At 40.9% G+C, this 17,571-nt stretch overlaps 1 protein-coding gene across 3 annotated transcripts in view; it reads left to right on the top strand.

The window, feature by feature from the left end:
- The first annotated feature begins 10,351 nt into the window (after positions 1–10,351).
- The window catches only part of dnajc24 (DnaJ (Hsp40) homolog, subfamily C, member 24), a 34,458-nt gene continuing 27,238 nt past the window's right edge, over positions 10,352–17,571 (top strand). For 2 of the 3 annotated variants that reach the window (XR_013504358.1, XM_078283141.1), the window contains exons 1-2: positions 10,352–10,409; positions 13,851–13,957. Coding sequence is in view for 2 of the 3 variants with exons in the window: in XM_078283141.1 (XP_078139267.1) it covers positions 13,856–13,957 (102 nt within the window). In the remaining variant the exon portion in view is untranslated. The remainder of the gene's footprint in view (positions 10,410–13,850; positions 13,958–17,571) is intronic. The other variant, XM_078283142.1, reaches the window with a different exon arrangement.

Raw genomic sequence — 17,571 nt, 5'->3', positions numbered from 1 at the left:
ATAAAATATGTAATTTTTCACCACTTCTGACGTGTGTGCAAAGTTTCGCAACTTTCCGAGCACGTTTAGCCCCTCAAAAATGCGTTTTTTTTTTACAAAGAAAAATAATAATAATAATTAAAGCTGCAAGCAGCGATGATCGGGCCCTCGCACTTCGCGCATGTCGGGGTGTGCCGCAGCCGCGGCATCGTTGCTGGACACCGACCTGTAGACGCGGCTCTGAATTTTCTGTATATAACGTGTCATTTCCTGTGTTGCCAGTAGGTGGCGCTATGACTATAACTGAATATTGGCCTGTGGATGTGTTCAGGCTGTGACACTTAGCAAACATGTGAAATTTGGGGCAGATTTGACCATGTACAGTGGAGTTACAAACCACTTCCTGTTTCGTGGCGAAACATGGAAATTCGACGCCCCGCCCATGACTATAACTGAATATTGGCCTTTAGATGTGTTCAGACTGTGACACTTAGCAAACATGTGAAATTTGGGGCAGATTTGACCATGTACAGTGGAGTTACAAACCACTTCCTGTTTCGTGGCGAAACATGGAAATTCGACGCCCCGCCCATGACTATAACTGAATATTGGCCTTTAGATGTGTTCAGACTGTGACACTTAGCAAACGTGAAGTTTGGGGCAGACTTGACCATGTACAGTGGAGTTACAAACCACTTCCTGTTTCGTGGCGAAACATGGAAATGCGACGCCCCGCCCATGACTATAACTGAATATTGGCCTTTAGATGTGTTCAGACTGTGACACTTATCAAACATGCGAAGTTTGGGGCAGATTTGACCATGTACAGTGGAGTTACATAGCACTTCCTGTTTCGTGGCGAAACATGGAAATTCGACGCCTCGCCACGGCCACGCCGTTCGAGGAAAACTCAAGCTTTTAACAATTTTTCATCGTCAAGGTCTGTTATATACGCTGCGCAAGTTTGAGGTTGATCCGATTAACCGTCTAGGAGGAGTTCGTTAAAGTATGAACCCTGTAAATGGCCAAAAACGCACAAAAATGGCACGATCAATTCAAAATGGCTGACTTCCTGTTGGGTTTAGGTCATGGCACGTATTGATGTTTTTTGTAGGTCTGGACATGATACATGTGCCTACCAAATTTGGTACATGTAGGTGAAACGTAGAGCGATGAGTATTTTTTTGAAATTTTGTAGGGGGCGCTATTGAGCCATTTAGCCAAACCCATGCGCAAAACCCATAAAATATATAATTTTTCACCACTTCTGACGTGTGTGCAAAGTTTCGCAACTTTCCGAGCACGTTTAGCCCCTCAAAAATGCGTTTTTTTTTTACAAAGAAAAATAATAATAATAATTAAAGCTGCAAGCAGCGATGATCGGGCCCTCGCACTTCGCGCATGTCGGGGTGTGCCGCAGCCGCGGCATCGTTGCTGGACACCGACCTGTAGACGCGGCTCTGAATTTTCTGTATATAACGTGTCATTTCCTGTGTTGCCAGTAGGTGGCGCTATGACTATAACTGAATATTGGCCTGTGGATGTGTTCAGGCTGGGACACTTAGCAAACATGTGAAGTTTGGGGCAGATTTGACCACGTACAGCCGAGTTACAAACCACTTCCTGTTTTGCCAGTAGGTGGCGCTATGACTATGACTAAATATTGCCATGTAGATTTGTTCAGGTTGGGACTGTCATCAAACATGTGAAGTTTGGGTCAGATTAGACCACGTACAGCCAAGTTACAAGCCATTTCCTGTGTTGCCAGTAGGTGGCGCTATGACTATAACAGAATATTGGCATGTAGAAATGTTGAGGCCAGGACTCTCATAAAAAATGTGAAGTTTGGGGCAGATTAGACCACGTACAGCCGAGATACAAAGCACTTCCTTTTTTGCCAGTAGGTGGCGCTATGACTATAACTGAATATTGCCATGTCGATGTCTTGAGGCCATGACACTTATCAAACATGTGAAGTTTGGGCCAGATTTGACCACGTCCAGCGGAGTTACATACCACTTCCTGTTTCGTGGCGAAACATGGAAATGCGACGCCCCGCCCATGACTATAACTGAATATTGGCCTTTAGATGTGTTCAGACTGTGACACTTAGCAAACATGTGAAGTTTGGGGCAGATTTGACCATGTACAGTGGAGTTACATAGCACTTCCTGTTTCGTGGCGAAACATGGAAATTCGACGCCTCGCCACGCCCACGCCGTTCGAGGAAAACTCAAGCTTTTAACAATTTTTCATCATCAAGGTCTGTTATATACGCTGCGCAAGTTTGAGGTTGATCCGATTAACCGTCTAGGAGGAGTTCGTTAAAGTATGAACCCTGTAAATGGCCAAAAACGCACAAAAATGGCACAATCAATTCAAAATGGCTGACTTCCTGTTGGGTTTAGGTCATGGCACGTATTGATGTTTTTTGTAGGTCTGGACATGATACATGTGCCTACCAAATTTGGTACATGTAGGTGAAACGTAGAGCGATGAGTATTATTTTGAAATTTTGTAGGGGGCGCTATTGAGCCATTTAGCCAAACCCATGCGCAAGACCCATAAAATATGTAATTTTTCACCACTTCTGACGTGTGTGCAAAGTTTCGCAACTTTCCGAGCACGTTTAGCCCCTCAAAAATGCGTTTTTTTTTTACAAAGAAAAATAATAATAATAATAATAATTCCTTGAAATACAATAGGTCCTCGCACCGGACGGTGCTCGGGCCCTAATTAAAGCTGCAAGCAGCGATGATCGGGCCCTCGCACTTCGCGCATGTCGGGGTGTGCCGCAGCCGCGGCATCGTTGCTGGACACCGACCTGTAGACGCGGCTCTGATTTTCTGTATATAACGTGTCATTTCCTGTGTTGCCAGTAGGTGGCACTATGTCTATAACTGAATATTGGCCTGTGGATGTGTTCAGGCTGGGACACTTAGCAAACATGTGAAGTTTGGGGCAGATTTGACCACGTACAGCCGAGTTACAAACCACTTCTTGTTTTGCCAGTAGGTGGCGCTATGACTATGACTAAATATTGCCATGTAGATTTGTTCAGGCTGGGACTGTCATCAAACATGTGAAGTTTGGGTCAGAGTAGACCACGTACAGCCGAGTTACAAGCCATTTCCTGTGTTGCCAGTAGGTGGCGCTATGACTATAACAGAATATTGGCATGTAGAAATGTTGAGGCCAGGACTCTCATAAAAAATGTGAAGTTTGGGGCAGATTTGACCACGTACAGCCGAGATACAAACCACTTCCTGTTTTGCCAGTAGGTGGCGCTATGACTATAACTGAATATTGGCCTTTAGATGTGTTCAAACTGTGACACTTAGCAAACGTGAAGTTTGGGCCAGATTTGACCACGTCCAGCGGAGTTACATACCACTTCCTGTTTCGTGGCGAAACATGGAAATGCGACGCCCCGCCCATGACTATAACTGAATATTGGCCTTTAGATGTGTTCAGACTGTGACACTTAGCAAACATGTGAAGTTTGGGGCAGATTTGACCATGTACAGTGGAGTTACAAAGCACTTCCTGTTTCGTGGCGAAACATGGAAATGCGACGCCCCGCCCATGACTATAACTGAATATTGGCCTTTAGATGTGTTCAGACTGTGACACTTAGCAAACATGTGAAGTTTGGGGCAGACTTGACCATGTACAGTGGAGTTACAAACCACTTCCTGTTTCGTGGCGAAACATGGAAATGCGACGCCCCGCCCATGACTATAACTGAATATTGGCCTTTAGATGTGTTCAGACTGTGACACTTAGCAAACATGTGAAGTTTGGGGCAGATTTGACCATGTACAGTGGAGTTACATAGCACTTCCTGTTTCGTGGCGAAACATGGAAATTCGACGCCTCGCCACGCCCACGCCGTTCGAGGAAAACTCAAGCTTTTAACAATTTTTCATCGTCAAGGTCTGTTATATACGCTGCGCAAGTTTGAGGTTGATCCGATTAACCGTCTAGGAGGAGTTCGTTAAAGTATGACCCCTGTAAATGGGCAAAAACGCACAAAAATGCCACAATCAATTCAAAATGGCTGACTTCCTGTTGGGTTTAGGTCATGGCAGCTATTGACGTTTTTTGTAGATCTGGACATGTGCCTACCAAATTTGGTACATGTAGGTGAAACGTAGAGCGATGAGTATTTTTTTGAAATTTTGTAGGGGGCGCTATTGAGCCATTTTGCCACACCCATGCGCGAGACCCATAAAATATATAATTTTTCACCACTTCTGAGGCGTGTGCAAAGTTGCACAAGTTTTCGAGCACGTTTAGGCCCTCAAAAATGCGATTCATTGGAGGGAGAAATAATAATAATAATAATAATTAAAGCTGCAAGCAGCGATGATCGGGCCCTCGCACTTCGCGCACGTCGGGGTGTGCCGCAGCCGCGGCGTCGTTACTGGACACCGACCGGTCGATGCGGCTCTGAATTTTTAGTATAAAACGTGTCATTTCCTGTGTTGCCAGTAGGTGGCGCTATGTCTATAACTGAATATTGGCCTGTGGATGTGTTCAGGCTGGGACACTTAGCAAACATGTGAAGTTTGGGGCAGATTTGACCACGTACAGCCGAGTTACAAACCACTTCCTGTTTTGCCAGTAGGTGGCGCTATGACTATGACTAAATATTGCCATGTAGATTTGTTCAGGCTGGGACTGTCATCAAACATGTGAAGTTTGGGGCAGATTAGACCACGTACAGCCGAGTTACAAGCCATTTCCTGTGTTGCCAGTAGGTGGCGCTATGACTATAACAGAATATTGGCATGTAGAAATGTTGAGGCCAGGATTCTCATAAAAAATGTGAAGTTTGGGGCAGATTAGACCACGTACAGCCGAGATACAAAGCACTTCCTGTTTTGCCAGTAGGTGGCGCTATGACTATAACTGAATATTGCCATGTCGATGTCTTGAGGCCATGACACTTATCAAACATGTGAAGTTTGGGGCAGATTTGACCATGTACAGTGGAGTTACAAAGCACTTCCTGTTTCGTGGCGAAACATGGAAATTCGACGCCCCGCCCATGACTATAACTGAATATTGGCCTTTAGATGTGTTCAGACTGTGACACTTAGCAAACATGTGAAGTTTGGGGCAGATTTGACCATGTACAGTGGAGTTACAAACCACTTCCTGTTTCGTGGCGAAACATGGAAATTCGATGCCCCGCCCATGACTATAACTGAATATTGGCCTTTAGATGTGTTCAGACTGTGACACTTAGCAAACATGTGAAGTTTGGGGCAGATTTGACCATGTACAGTGGAGTTACAAACCACTTCCTGTTTCGTGGCGAAACATGGAAATTCGACGCCCCGCCCATGACTATAACTGAATATTGGCCTTTAGATGTGTTCAGACTGTGACACTTAGCAAACATGTGAAGTTTGGGGCAGACTTGACCATGTACAGTGGAGTTACAAACCACTTCCTGTTTCGTGGCGAAACATGGAAATGCGACGCCCCGCCCATGACTATAACTGAATATTGGCCTTTAGATGTGTTCAGACTGTGACACTTATCAAACATGCGAAGTTTGGGGCAGATTTGACCATGTACAGTGGAGTTACATAGCACTTCCTGTTTCGTGGCGAAACATGGAAATTCGACGCCTCGCCACGCCCACGCCGTTCGAGGAAAACTCAAGCTTTTAACAATTTTTCATCGTCAAGGTCTGTTATATATGCTGCGCAAGTTTGAGGTTGATCCGATTAACCGTCTAGGAGGAGTTCGTTAAAGTATGAACCCTGTAAATGGCCAAAAACGCACAAAAATGGCACAATCAATTCAAAATGGCTGACTTCCTGTTGGGTTTAGGTCATGGCACGTATCGATGTTTTTTGTAGGTCTGGACATGATACATGTGCCTACCAAATTTGGTACATGTAGGTCAAACGTAGAGCGATGAGTATTTTTTTGAAATTTTGTAGGGGGCGCTATTGAGCCATTTAGCCAAACCCATGCGCAAGACCCATAAAATATGTAATTTTTCACCACTTCTGACGTGTGTGCAAAGTTTCGCAACTTTCCGAGCACGTTTAGCCCCTCAAAAATGCGTTTTTTTTTTACAAAGAAAAATAATAATAATTCCTTGAAATACAATAGGTCCTCGCACCGGACGGTGCTCGGGCCCTAATAATAATTCCTTGAAATACAATAGGTCCTCGCACCGGACGGTGCTCGGGCCCTAATAATTCCTTGCATTACAATAGGTCCTCGCACCGGTCGGTGCTCGGGCCCTAATAAAATTGCAAAAACAATGCAATTAAAGCTGGGGTAGGCAACTTTATTTTTGTATTATTTGCTGAAAATTTCAGATCACCTTTTCAGCAATGACTTATTCAAGTGATCTGAGAGAAGATTAGGCCTCTGTCATAGCCCCTGCCTCTATTTTCAGGCTGTCCAAAACCTCACTGCTCCCGGTTGGCCTCAACTGATCAGGTGAGCTCTCTGCGAGGAAGTGCACCTACTGCCTGTCAATCATGCACCCACATAGTTCAGTTTAGTCTAGCTGTGTTTTTGTATTTCCCTCTTATTTAAATGCAGTGTGGAAATAACCTTAAACGGGGCGCAAATTACTGGTTAACCCATTTACACCAAGCAGATCAGAGTTTAGCAGTTTACTCTACCCTTGCCTGTTGCAGGGTAAACGGGTAAGAAATGCCGAGCAAACCCTTTTACACCGGGGTGTTTACCTGGTCGTTACCAGTAATTTAGGTCGGTGTAAAAGGGGTATTACTCTCTCTTTCTCTTTCTCTGTCTCTCTCTCTCTCTCTCTCTCGGTCTCTCTCTCTCTCTCTGTCTCTCTCTCTACACACATACTGTGAATTGTAAAACTGCACATCAAAGTCTGCAAGGTCTTTGTACAGATCTGCTATGTAATTCTTTGTTTTATTTATTGCAAACCTACAATATGAAATGCTTGGTGTTGAAAAAATCTTTCTCTCTGTCTCTCTCTACATACACACACATATACTGTGAATTGTAAAACTGCACATCAGATATATTGAAATCTTTTACTTGTAATTGTACACGGTCATTTTACAAACATAGTCTACAAGTTATTTGTACAGACCTGCCATGTAATTGTCTCTGTTTTATTTTTATTTATTGCAAACCTACAAAGTGAAATGCTTGGTGTCAAAACATCTCTCTCTATGCACACACATACACACTGTGAATTGCAACTGTATGTTATATTGACATTTTTAATCGTAGTTCCTTTTACAAACATAAACATAGACATACAAATGTTTCTCTATGTTGACTTTCCAAATCAACAGTAAAGATTTCTCCTAAGGGTTGTTTTCTTTGTAGTAGGCCTATAACTAATGTTTTATTGGAATGTTTTTGGTGCACTTTCAATTACATAAAGATGTAATAGAATAACTGATTAAAATCATTTCATTTTATTATTTTATTAGGGGAGGGGGGTATGGGTATTTGTACGTCTCTATGTTTGTTTATATGTATCTATGTAAGTTTGTGTAGGCTATGTATTTGTGTTGTTACCTCCGCCAAGGAGGTTATGTTTTCAGTGCCGTTTGTTTGTTTGTCTGTTTGTTTGTCTGTTAGCAGGACTACGGAAAAACTACTGGCCCGATTTTCATGAAACTTTGTGGAAGGGTGTAGCATGGGCCAAGGAAGAACCCATTAAATTTTGGAGCGGATCCGGATCCGACTCACGAACAAGCAATAATAGCACGAACCTTGGCGGAGGTCTGCGCTCTCCGAGTGCCCTTCTAGTTATGGCATGTCGGAGTGGAAATGATCCAGCCAAGCGTGGTTTCAAAGATGCGTTCCGCTGGTTCGAATTAACAGAAAATAACACTTCCGGTCTGGGCGTTTAGCCTTCAAAATAAAAGCACAAGATTTTAAACGTAAAAATACTGTCTTAAACCAATTACTTTGTATTTAATTTTCAAATTCAATAAGTGAGCACCATTATTAATGTTTGATGTCAAAATAATAATAATAATTTAAAAAATGCCATAATATGTGCCATTTTTAACTATAAACACTGCATATATTACACTTTCTGACATTTTCTGACTAAATTGTACACTGTACAGTTTGCCTTTATTTGTAAGTGCACAAGTTATATGTCAAAACACTCCTACAAACCTGTACTTTCACTACAAACTAACATTTAGGTCCAAAAGAAAGTCATGGCAGGCCCTCAAAATCAGCCATACTAACACTGTGACATTTGTAGAATAAAGTGGACACTGTACAGTTTAACTTTCATTATATGTGCACAAGTTCTATGTCAAAACACTCCTACCGACCTGTACGTTCACTGCAAACTAACATTTAGGTCCAAGCTGTTTAAGAAAAGTCATGACAGGCCCTCAAAGTCAGCCATACTGTAATAATGTGACATTTTCTGACTAAATTGGACACTGTACAGTTTAACTTTATTTGTATGTGCACAAGTTCTATGTCAAAACACTCCTACTGACCTGTACTTTCACTACAAACTAACATTTAGGTCCAAGCTGTTTTAGAAAAGTCATGACAGGCCCTCAAAGTCAGCCATATACTGTGACATTTGTAGAATAAAGTGGACACTGTACAGAAATAACACTGAAAGTCCCATCATTGTCCTTGTCTCAGCATAATGATCCACTTGATTTGATAGAACCACTGTTAACTTGGTTGAATGCATGCGGTGTTGACAGCTGTGAAAAAATTACTTTAAGTGTGCATCATTTCTCTGACATGAGCCCTGTTTTTCTATTACCACCACCAGCTACACCTGACTCTCTCAGCTCTCTTTTCAACCACTGTATCACTAAAGGCAAAGGCCCAAACACATGTACGGCATGTGGTTCAGCATCAGTGAGACAAACATCTTGGATTACTTGCCCTGATATTTTAACTCTTCATGTGTCCTGTGTAGGTGATGGTTGCTTGGTACTAAGAGATTCTGTATTTCCGTCTGAAGTAGTTGAAATCCTGTAGGTGAAAACCGAAAAAATAAGTACAGGTTAAAAGTGGGTGTGCTGTTGCTAGCTAGCTAACTAATGAATCTTAGCCTCTTAGCTCTGTGTGCTAAAAGTTGAAGATTGATTGATGGGTGGATGTCATGATATTATTGGTTGAAATTAGTTACGGGCATGCTTACGTAAGCACACGGCATATTTTGTTTTACAGGAAGAAAACATGATTAAATTTTGATATAAGAATACAATGAAATTGATTTTTGGTATTTTTTTTGGCATATATTGTTAAATAGGTGCACAGTATGACCGGGGATGTGATCTAAAAGGGTTAAAAAGGCATTTTTCATTTCATCTCGTCTTTAACAAAGAACCTAACTCAAGAGGACTTTGATCATGTATCGAAAGGTGGATGGCTGAATGACAGCACAATTGAAGAGTATAATAACCTCTTGCTCTCAATTGTTAAAGACAAGGCTGCACATATTTGTTATCCCACTTTTGTGAGCCAAAAGTTGAGGAGTCTTTGGTGTGATGACGTCAGTGTTCTACCTGAAGTTCCAGAACCACCAGAAAATTGGTGGAACTTTGAGTTGGTGATGTTGCCAGTTATTGTAAAATCCCATTGGGGAAGCATAGTTGTAGATTTCACCAAGAAAAGAGAGTATGGTAACAGCATAGTATTAGATTTTGAAATAATGCATTCACTGTTGCAGTATGAGAAGGAGCTAGTAAATACAATGCACATACAAATAAAGTTAAACTGTACAGTGTCCAATTTAGTCAGAAAATGTCACATTATTACAGTATGGCTGACTTTGAGGGCCTGTCATGACTGTTTTTTAAATAGCTTGGACCTACATGTTAGTTTGTAGTGAACGTACAGGTCTGCAGGAGTGTTTTTACATATAACTTGTGCACATACAATGAAAGTTAAACTGTACAGTGTCCAATTTAGTCAGAACATGTCACATTATTACAGTGTGGCTGAATTTGAGGGCCTGCCATGACTTTTCTTAAACAGCTTGGACCTAAATGTTAGTTTGTAGAGAAAGTACAGGTCGGTAGGAATGTTTTGACAAATAACTTGTGCACATACAATGAAAAGTGACCTGTGTAGTGTTTAATCTGTGTAGCCTATGTAGTCCAAAAATGGCAAGTCTCTGATTAAATGTAGCCTTCAACCAAATGATTACAACAATTCATATCATGGAAAAACATTGTACAGATTGTATAGTTGCATTTTGTTGCTTAATTATTTGTTTTTTTGTGCAAAAAGACGTTTTTTCAGTCAACATTTGAGTGTTGTGGATTTCTAGAAATTTCGCTCTTATTCTGAAAAAATCGCACCGGAAGTCTTATTCTTATTTCAGCTGGCGGAACACAGCCTGGTTTCAAGGGGACTCTTAAAACTGTTGCACATCATGTCGTCTGCCAGCTGAAGGCATCATCTCTAAGGTAAACAGTTTCCACGTTGATTTAGTCCTGGCGTTACAACTGGATTCACACACGATAAACAACCGCGTTTCCATGATGGTTTAGTCCTACCCCCATTAGCTCCTGCGCAATACAGGGGTCGCTGTTCGGAGTTTTATTTTACCCCTACGGTACTGAGCTTTGTATTCATCTAATAGATAGTAGCATCACCGTTTTCTGATCCGCTCCCCTTTGTCGTGCTTTGTCGGAGCTGCAATGAAGTTCCTTCCTCCTTTGCAATGCTACAAACTGATCCGCCCACAACAAAGCGGCGAAAAATGCACACATTTAGATTTAGACGAACTTTTATCAAGCAACGAGTAAGCCCTCGTTGGCTAACACAACACTTCCGTTTACGTCACATGCGTACAGCTCCTTCAATGTAAAATCGCTTCTTCACGCGTTTAGTTTTAACCAAAAAAACTAAGTTTCAGGCGAAGCCTGAGCATTTGTCAGAACCCTCAAACGAAAGGAAATTCAATTGGTCATCATCAATGCTAACTTCAGCCTGCTCTCCATCAAAGTGTATCAGCACAGAGTTTGGACAACTGCTACAGTCCTATAGGTATGTCTACTGTACTATAAACATGTACTCACCACTGGGCAGAAGCCTTCTCTCAAAGTGCCTCATTCAAAGTCTTCAGAGTGGTGACTACTCTATAACTGTTAGCACTGGGCAGTGTCCTGCAAACATGATGTATATTCTAAAATGACCCTCATGCTGTATGACGGCCACTAGATGGATTTCTGCCTCGTGCAGTCAGAAACAAATTACAAATATGCACCCAAAACAGTTAGGTAGTAGAAAATGTTAAGTAGTAGATCTGTATAGGAAATAAATTATAAATGTGAAATGTTTCTATTTTCTCTGTGCTAGCTAAGAATGGCTGGATATTTGCATGGTTTAAAATCATTAGCACATTAATGACTTTTTTTTTTTTTTAAGATATTAAAAAAGATATTAAGATATATTATTGTTATTTCTGTTTTATTGACCATGTCCAGGAAGTTGCAGCCACACGGTACGTGTGCAGTTCAGTTCAGTTCAGTACGTATCCCAGATAGGAAACTTGGTTTGCAGTCAGGAGTCAAAACAAAATGTACAGTTTAACATTATACCGTCTACCACCCTAGAGGGCATACAAATACACTACTTAAAACGCAACAATGGTTTTCAATCATGTGCCATAGTGACCCAAGTGTCTGCAGGTTTTTGTTCCAACCAAACACTACAGCTGCTAATTTCACTGATTAACACACCATAAACCAGACAGGAGGAACTAGTTGAAATTAGTGAAATCAGCTGCTGTAGTGTTTGGTTGGAATGAAAACCTGCAGACTCTTGGGTCATGATGGCATATGAATGAAAACGACTGCCCATCGAGCCACCAAGACGCCTCCGCACATACATTTTCTTAATATACTACACTGGAAATAAGCAGTGCTGTAGGACTTAATGCTAGAAAATGTGAGATTCCACAAGTGAGTTTGTCATTAAGTAATCCAAAGCTGATGAATTTGTATGTAATCTGACATGTTTCATCATAATTCAAGGGCACTGTATTTTTACTGACAAAGACACAACCATATTTATAGAACACTGCACAATGCTAACAGTACTATATGCATTAGTCACCACTGTGACGTGTTACTGTGCGCTCACACCAAAAGCGTCATGAGCTACAAAAGTGGCCGGCAGTCATTCATTTTCAACGGGAGCTGGCGACGAGAGGCGTCCGACGCCGTGGCAGCAGCGAGCGGCATGATGCCAGCGACGAGTTGAAGTTGAGCTGAGGTGAACTTTATGCAAATTAGCAGCGTCGCGCTGAAGCAGCAACCAATTGCAGATCGGGATTTGATTTTCTTCCCGCTGTAAACGTCTTCCTATGTACTGAAGTTCCAAGCAAATATTTATAAATACATATTTAGAAATACAGACTAGGTATATTTTTCAGGAAAACGTGGAAGTTTGTTTATTTGATCATGCTTGTCACAGTTCACGGCAGGCCTGCCGAATAGCTAAAACTTGATATATTGGCCACAACCGAACTTGATGTCTGCACCGCTGCTTGAACGCCCCGCCCCTTGGCAACGACTGCTGAGGGCTGGCAGCGAGCAGCCAGCGACCAGAGCGCCCAGCGGCGCTCATGACGCTTCTGGTGTGAGCGCACAGTTACGACCGCTGCTGTCCGTGGTCCTGAAGTGGCATGTCCTGGCAGAAAAGGCAGGATGAGACTTCATTTACATGAAGTATTCTGCTCTTTTCTATTACACACGTGAAGAATGTAGCCTGTGTCATCCTATCGCTGCTCTTCTGTTCTGCTTTATAATCTCCACTCCGTCATTCCAGCCCTGCCAAGTCTTGGTCTCACATAGCCATTGTTTGCGTCCTAGTTCTCAGCTCTGCGTCATCGAAGTTTCCAAGTTCAGGTAGTATAGTGCTTTAGTCAGGTAGTGTGTTGTTTATTCACCGTCGATTTTTTCGGCAGTTAGTGATAGGCAAGTGTGAATTTGTTATTTTTACTGTTAACCATCAGACGACAGTTAGTGATAGGTAAATTTCAGGCTTTGTTTGATTTATTTGTGATGTCCTTGTAGTTTAGGTAGGTAGGTAGATAGGTGTTTAGTTATTCTACTTCCCTGCCTGTTCCTGTGCTTCCTGTGGTTTCTATAAACCTGTATAAACCAATACTGAAAAGCCTGTCATGAAGAGTATGAATTACTAGAGTCGTGAAGAGTATGAATTATAACCCGTTTGGATTACTGTAATAATGTCCTCTATGGTGTTTCCAACAAAACCCTGGACCTGCTGCAATATGTTCCAACAAACAGTATGCATTACCTAAATCAAATAATCTCATGCTGTAAAATGGCACGACTTACCTTATTTCACCTTACTTGAAATTAATCTCCTACTAGCCATATACTTCCACAAGCAATTTGAATTGTAGAGAAATGTGAAATGGAAAAATCAATCTTTAAACGCAACTGCAGTGAAAACAGATGGAGTTGGCTAGAGCAGTAACTTACAGGCCATCAGCTGGCCTATAAAGGATATGCTACTACCACAAGGATTTCAGACATGACAGTTCAACAATGACCTAATGAAAATTACTACAGTCTCTGAGACACATCAGCACATGGACAAGCAGAAAAATAGCGCAGAGAAGTTGTGCCATATTTTCTTGGCTTTTGTTGTGGAAATAATTGGAAAAAAAAGAAATAACAATGCATTTGCCTCACTTGAAAACAAATTGGTTGGGATGCCCCAAGTAGTTCAGGCCACTTCGATACAGACTACTTGAACAGACTTATTTGCTGATGACCTGCATTGCTGCCATGTAAAGGCCACTGGACAGAGCACTAGCAGCAGGACAGGCTTGTCTTATTGATCCATGGGTCTAATCTAAATCTATGGTTCAGCAGGTATGTCTGAATCAGCAGAAAAGGACCTGTATGCCATCCTGGGAGCCAGTCCCTCTGACTCAGTACAACAGCTCAAACACAGATACCAACAGCTGGCCTTACTGGTAACTATACTAATCTGTCTCTGTATCTACCTCTATGTGAAACAAAACACAACCACCACAAACGCGCATTACTAGTAAATATGATGAACTATGTTTGTCTCTCTCTATTTCTTGCTTTCTCTCTCTACCAATTTCTCTTGATATCAGCAATGTTACATGCAAACCTCCAATTTTGGTGTTTTTCATGTTGTTTGGTGAACTGAAAATTGACCTTAATGGCCCATGGTCCGTGCTACAATCCTTGGTCCTATGAGACCCAGTCCAACCCACTGTAGAGATAAAAATGTATTTTTCTAATTCCTGAAAAACCCTTTTTTTTTTTAGACTTATTAATTAATCTGATTAGATGTTTAGTCTTTAATTGTCACCCCCGGCCATTATCATTACTGAGCACATGATGAGTGTTCAAGCAGAATTGCTGTTATCTTCAAGATATCTTAAAGCCATGAAACAAAACCCAGACTGTTGTTGATAAATGACAGTCATGTCTATCTGTATTGGCTGTGGTTACTGAGGGGCCATTATGAGTTAGATCTATCCTTTTCGATCTGCCTATATCTATTCATTCATCTGTCAATCCAAATCCCTCCATTTCAAACACACAGTGCCCATGTCCCAACCCTTGCTGACTGGATTTTCTGGGTAATTTGCTCCTTCTGGTCCATTTAACAGAAAGAGAGACCAACAGAGAGAGAGATATTCTCCAAAGTGTGTGCGCGCGCGTGTTGATGGTGGACAAAGGTTGGACTATTCATATTGTGGTAGCTAAGTATCTGCAGTAAACAGTTGATTGGATTGTAGTTGTTCTAGTGGGTGTTAGCTAGTTTTGTTGTTATGGTTGACTGTGAAAACATAGAGCTTAGCTTGCTGCTAATTTACTGGATCTTGTGGATGTTAAGTTTAATTTTTATTCATTTAGAATCCAGTAGCAGACAGTCAGTAGACTGTCTGGGAAGTAGAGATGAATATCCATCTCCATCCTCCTACATTCCTTTCAGTGTTTCCCGGGTGGTGTGGGGGGTGGGGGTCACGTTTATGGTGGCGGCGTATGGAAAAGTCTGAGTCTGTCATCTTGTTTCTTTTTTTTTTTGAATTTTGCGCCACTTATGTTTCTAATTAGTCCCTCCAGGATTCTACGGAGAAAAATCCCAAATTACGTGGTAATTCTGCGGCTAGAAATCATTATTCTGCGATATTGCACGGACATTAGGAAAAATATAAAATATAAATATATTTATAAAATAAATAAAAAAATGAACCACTGTAAAATAAATACATGGGAGCAATGGCAGCAATGTGCAGCGTTCTCTTTCTTCTACTTCAGCTCTACTTCACTCCAGCAGCTGCTAAAAAGTTTATGGGACGTGCGTATGGTCATCTTCTCTTCATCATGATAAACTGAATCAAATCAGTTGGGAACTGCCGTTTGCGGTGCCGTGTGCTTTTATGAATCGCTTTCACAATATGTAAATGATCAAAAGGGGTGGAAGTACGGGGAGAACGGTAATGCAAATAACGTTTATGAATGAGAAAACACCACGACCCCCAACGTCACGCTAAACCTGCCGGTAAGTTTTATGAATGAGCCCCATAATGTAACGTTATGCAAATGAGGTGATGACTGCCAAGAGATGACAGCTGACGAGGAGAAACTGAAACTAAAACTCACCTTCATAATCGAAGAGGGAACTTGTTGCATTTTCTCTAGTTTAGATCCAGGAGTCAATAGAAACAGTCTTTGTACTTCACCAATGTTAATTTTGGGCAGGTTGTGGAGAGACTTAGTGAAGGCCAGAGCTGGCAACAGGAAGTTGTAATGCACCTGTTTCTCAATTCGGAAGCTGTTACCATGACAATGTAAAAAGGGCCTATACCCTAGTGATATCTAGTGGTAATTTTGAATTAAAATTTGAATGCTGCTTTTTACGCAGATGAACACATATTCCGTGGGTGGACCTATTTTCCGCTGTAAATTCCGCGAACGTGGAATGCTGGAGGGTCTATCTAATTGGCTAACCTAGGCTAAATGCAGACTAACAGTAATGCGCAATGAATACAAATGTGCAGTTACAATGACATTAATTCGAAACTAGGGCTGTAACGATTATTTTGGTAAACAATTATTTTCTTAGTTACATTAGTCATAACAAAATAAAAATGAATCAAGCAGCTCAAAATTCAAAAGCTTTATTGAGCTCTCAAGTCTTTGAGGAGCAGGTGGAGGATGCTTTCTGTCAAGACTTCTGCTAACTGCGGAGAAAATCATCTATACACCTTTGTTTGTATGTTATGATGTAATATTGTCTTAGGTATTGATAATACAGAAATGTATTGATACATTTTATTCAGTAATTTCATGCCTGCAAATGCCATGGATTCTCTGTGTACAAGTAGAAGTGAGAGACCACATGAATTTTCTTTGGGCTTGTTCTTTAACATTGTGTAACTGTTATTTAAGCGCCTTTGTTTATTTCAAAATTATAAAATACTCTTCACATAGGCTAAACATTAATTTTGTGGCAAAGAAAATAGCAGACTATGGATTTATGAATACGTTTAGGGTTCGACCGATATGGGTTTGTTAAGGCCGATACCAATATTTTTTAACTGAAGCTGCCGATAGCCGATATTTTGTGCCGATATTGAATATCTTTAAGTTTGAAAATTACTATGCAAAAATATAAACAAGATTACTAAGGTAAATCCCTTTTTAATGAAATGTTTGAATAAACAAAATGATAAAAGTGCCCTGAGAGATACTGTCAACAAAAGCTTTTTTCTCTCTTCTTTTACCTTCATTGGTATTGTAAACAGTCTTGTCATATTTCTGACACAAACATATGCGGACAAAGTATATACTGTAATCTAAAATTTTTCAAAAGAATAAATAAACCTTGCTAAAATAATTATCTTTTCAATAAAACGTTAAATAAATAAAATGTGCAAAGAAAATAACACTGCAAAATAAAATGTCCTGAGACCCACTGTCAACAAAAAGCTTTGTGTCTGTGTTGTTAATTGGCTCATATAGTTAGCACTCCACCTAATGCATGGTTTAGTGACTGCAGTCAAGTGAGCCATCTCTTGTAAAACCATGCTCTTGCCAGCCGCTCTTTATATTTTGTTGCGCGTCTAAACGTGTCTTTACGGTACTTACCCAGCCTGCCCTTGAGTCAAAATGACTTTATTAGTCACATGTGGTGGAGCTACGCGGTCGCGCTAATGATAAGACCTGATGATCAGTCGAATACATATTTTTTTCTGGTTGAAAAACACTGTAATAATTAGCAGGACTGAAAACTGTGTTTTTAGAAAGGCTCTTTATCACAAGCGGGACCGCGTAGCTCCGCCATTGATGTCTGATATTGTGGCTAATCGTTGGCTAATATGGGCACTGCCAGCACTGTAATATAACAATAATAATAATAATGTTTATTTATAGAGCACTTTTCAAAATCCACGTTACAAAGTGCTTCACAAAGGCAGCAAAATAAAACAGTCATAAGTCATAAAATCATCAGGTTTTAAAAGAAAACAGATAAAAACAATTTGGTGTATAAAAACCAATACAGTGTAGGAAAAGATAAGAGTAGGAAAATATATATATATTTTTT

This window comes from Centroberyx gerrardi, chromosome 4 (assembly GCF_048128805.1).
Source record: "Centroberyx gerrardi isolate f3 chromosome 4, fCenGer3.hap1.cur.20231027, whole genome shotgun sequence".
NCBI lineage: Eukaryota > Metazoa > Chordata > Actinopteri > Beryciformes > Berycidae > Centroberyx > Centroberyx gerrardi.
This window is presented reverse-complemented; position numbering and strand designations above follow the sequence as displayed.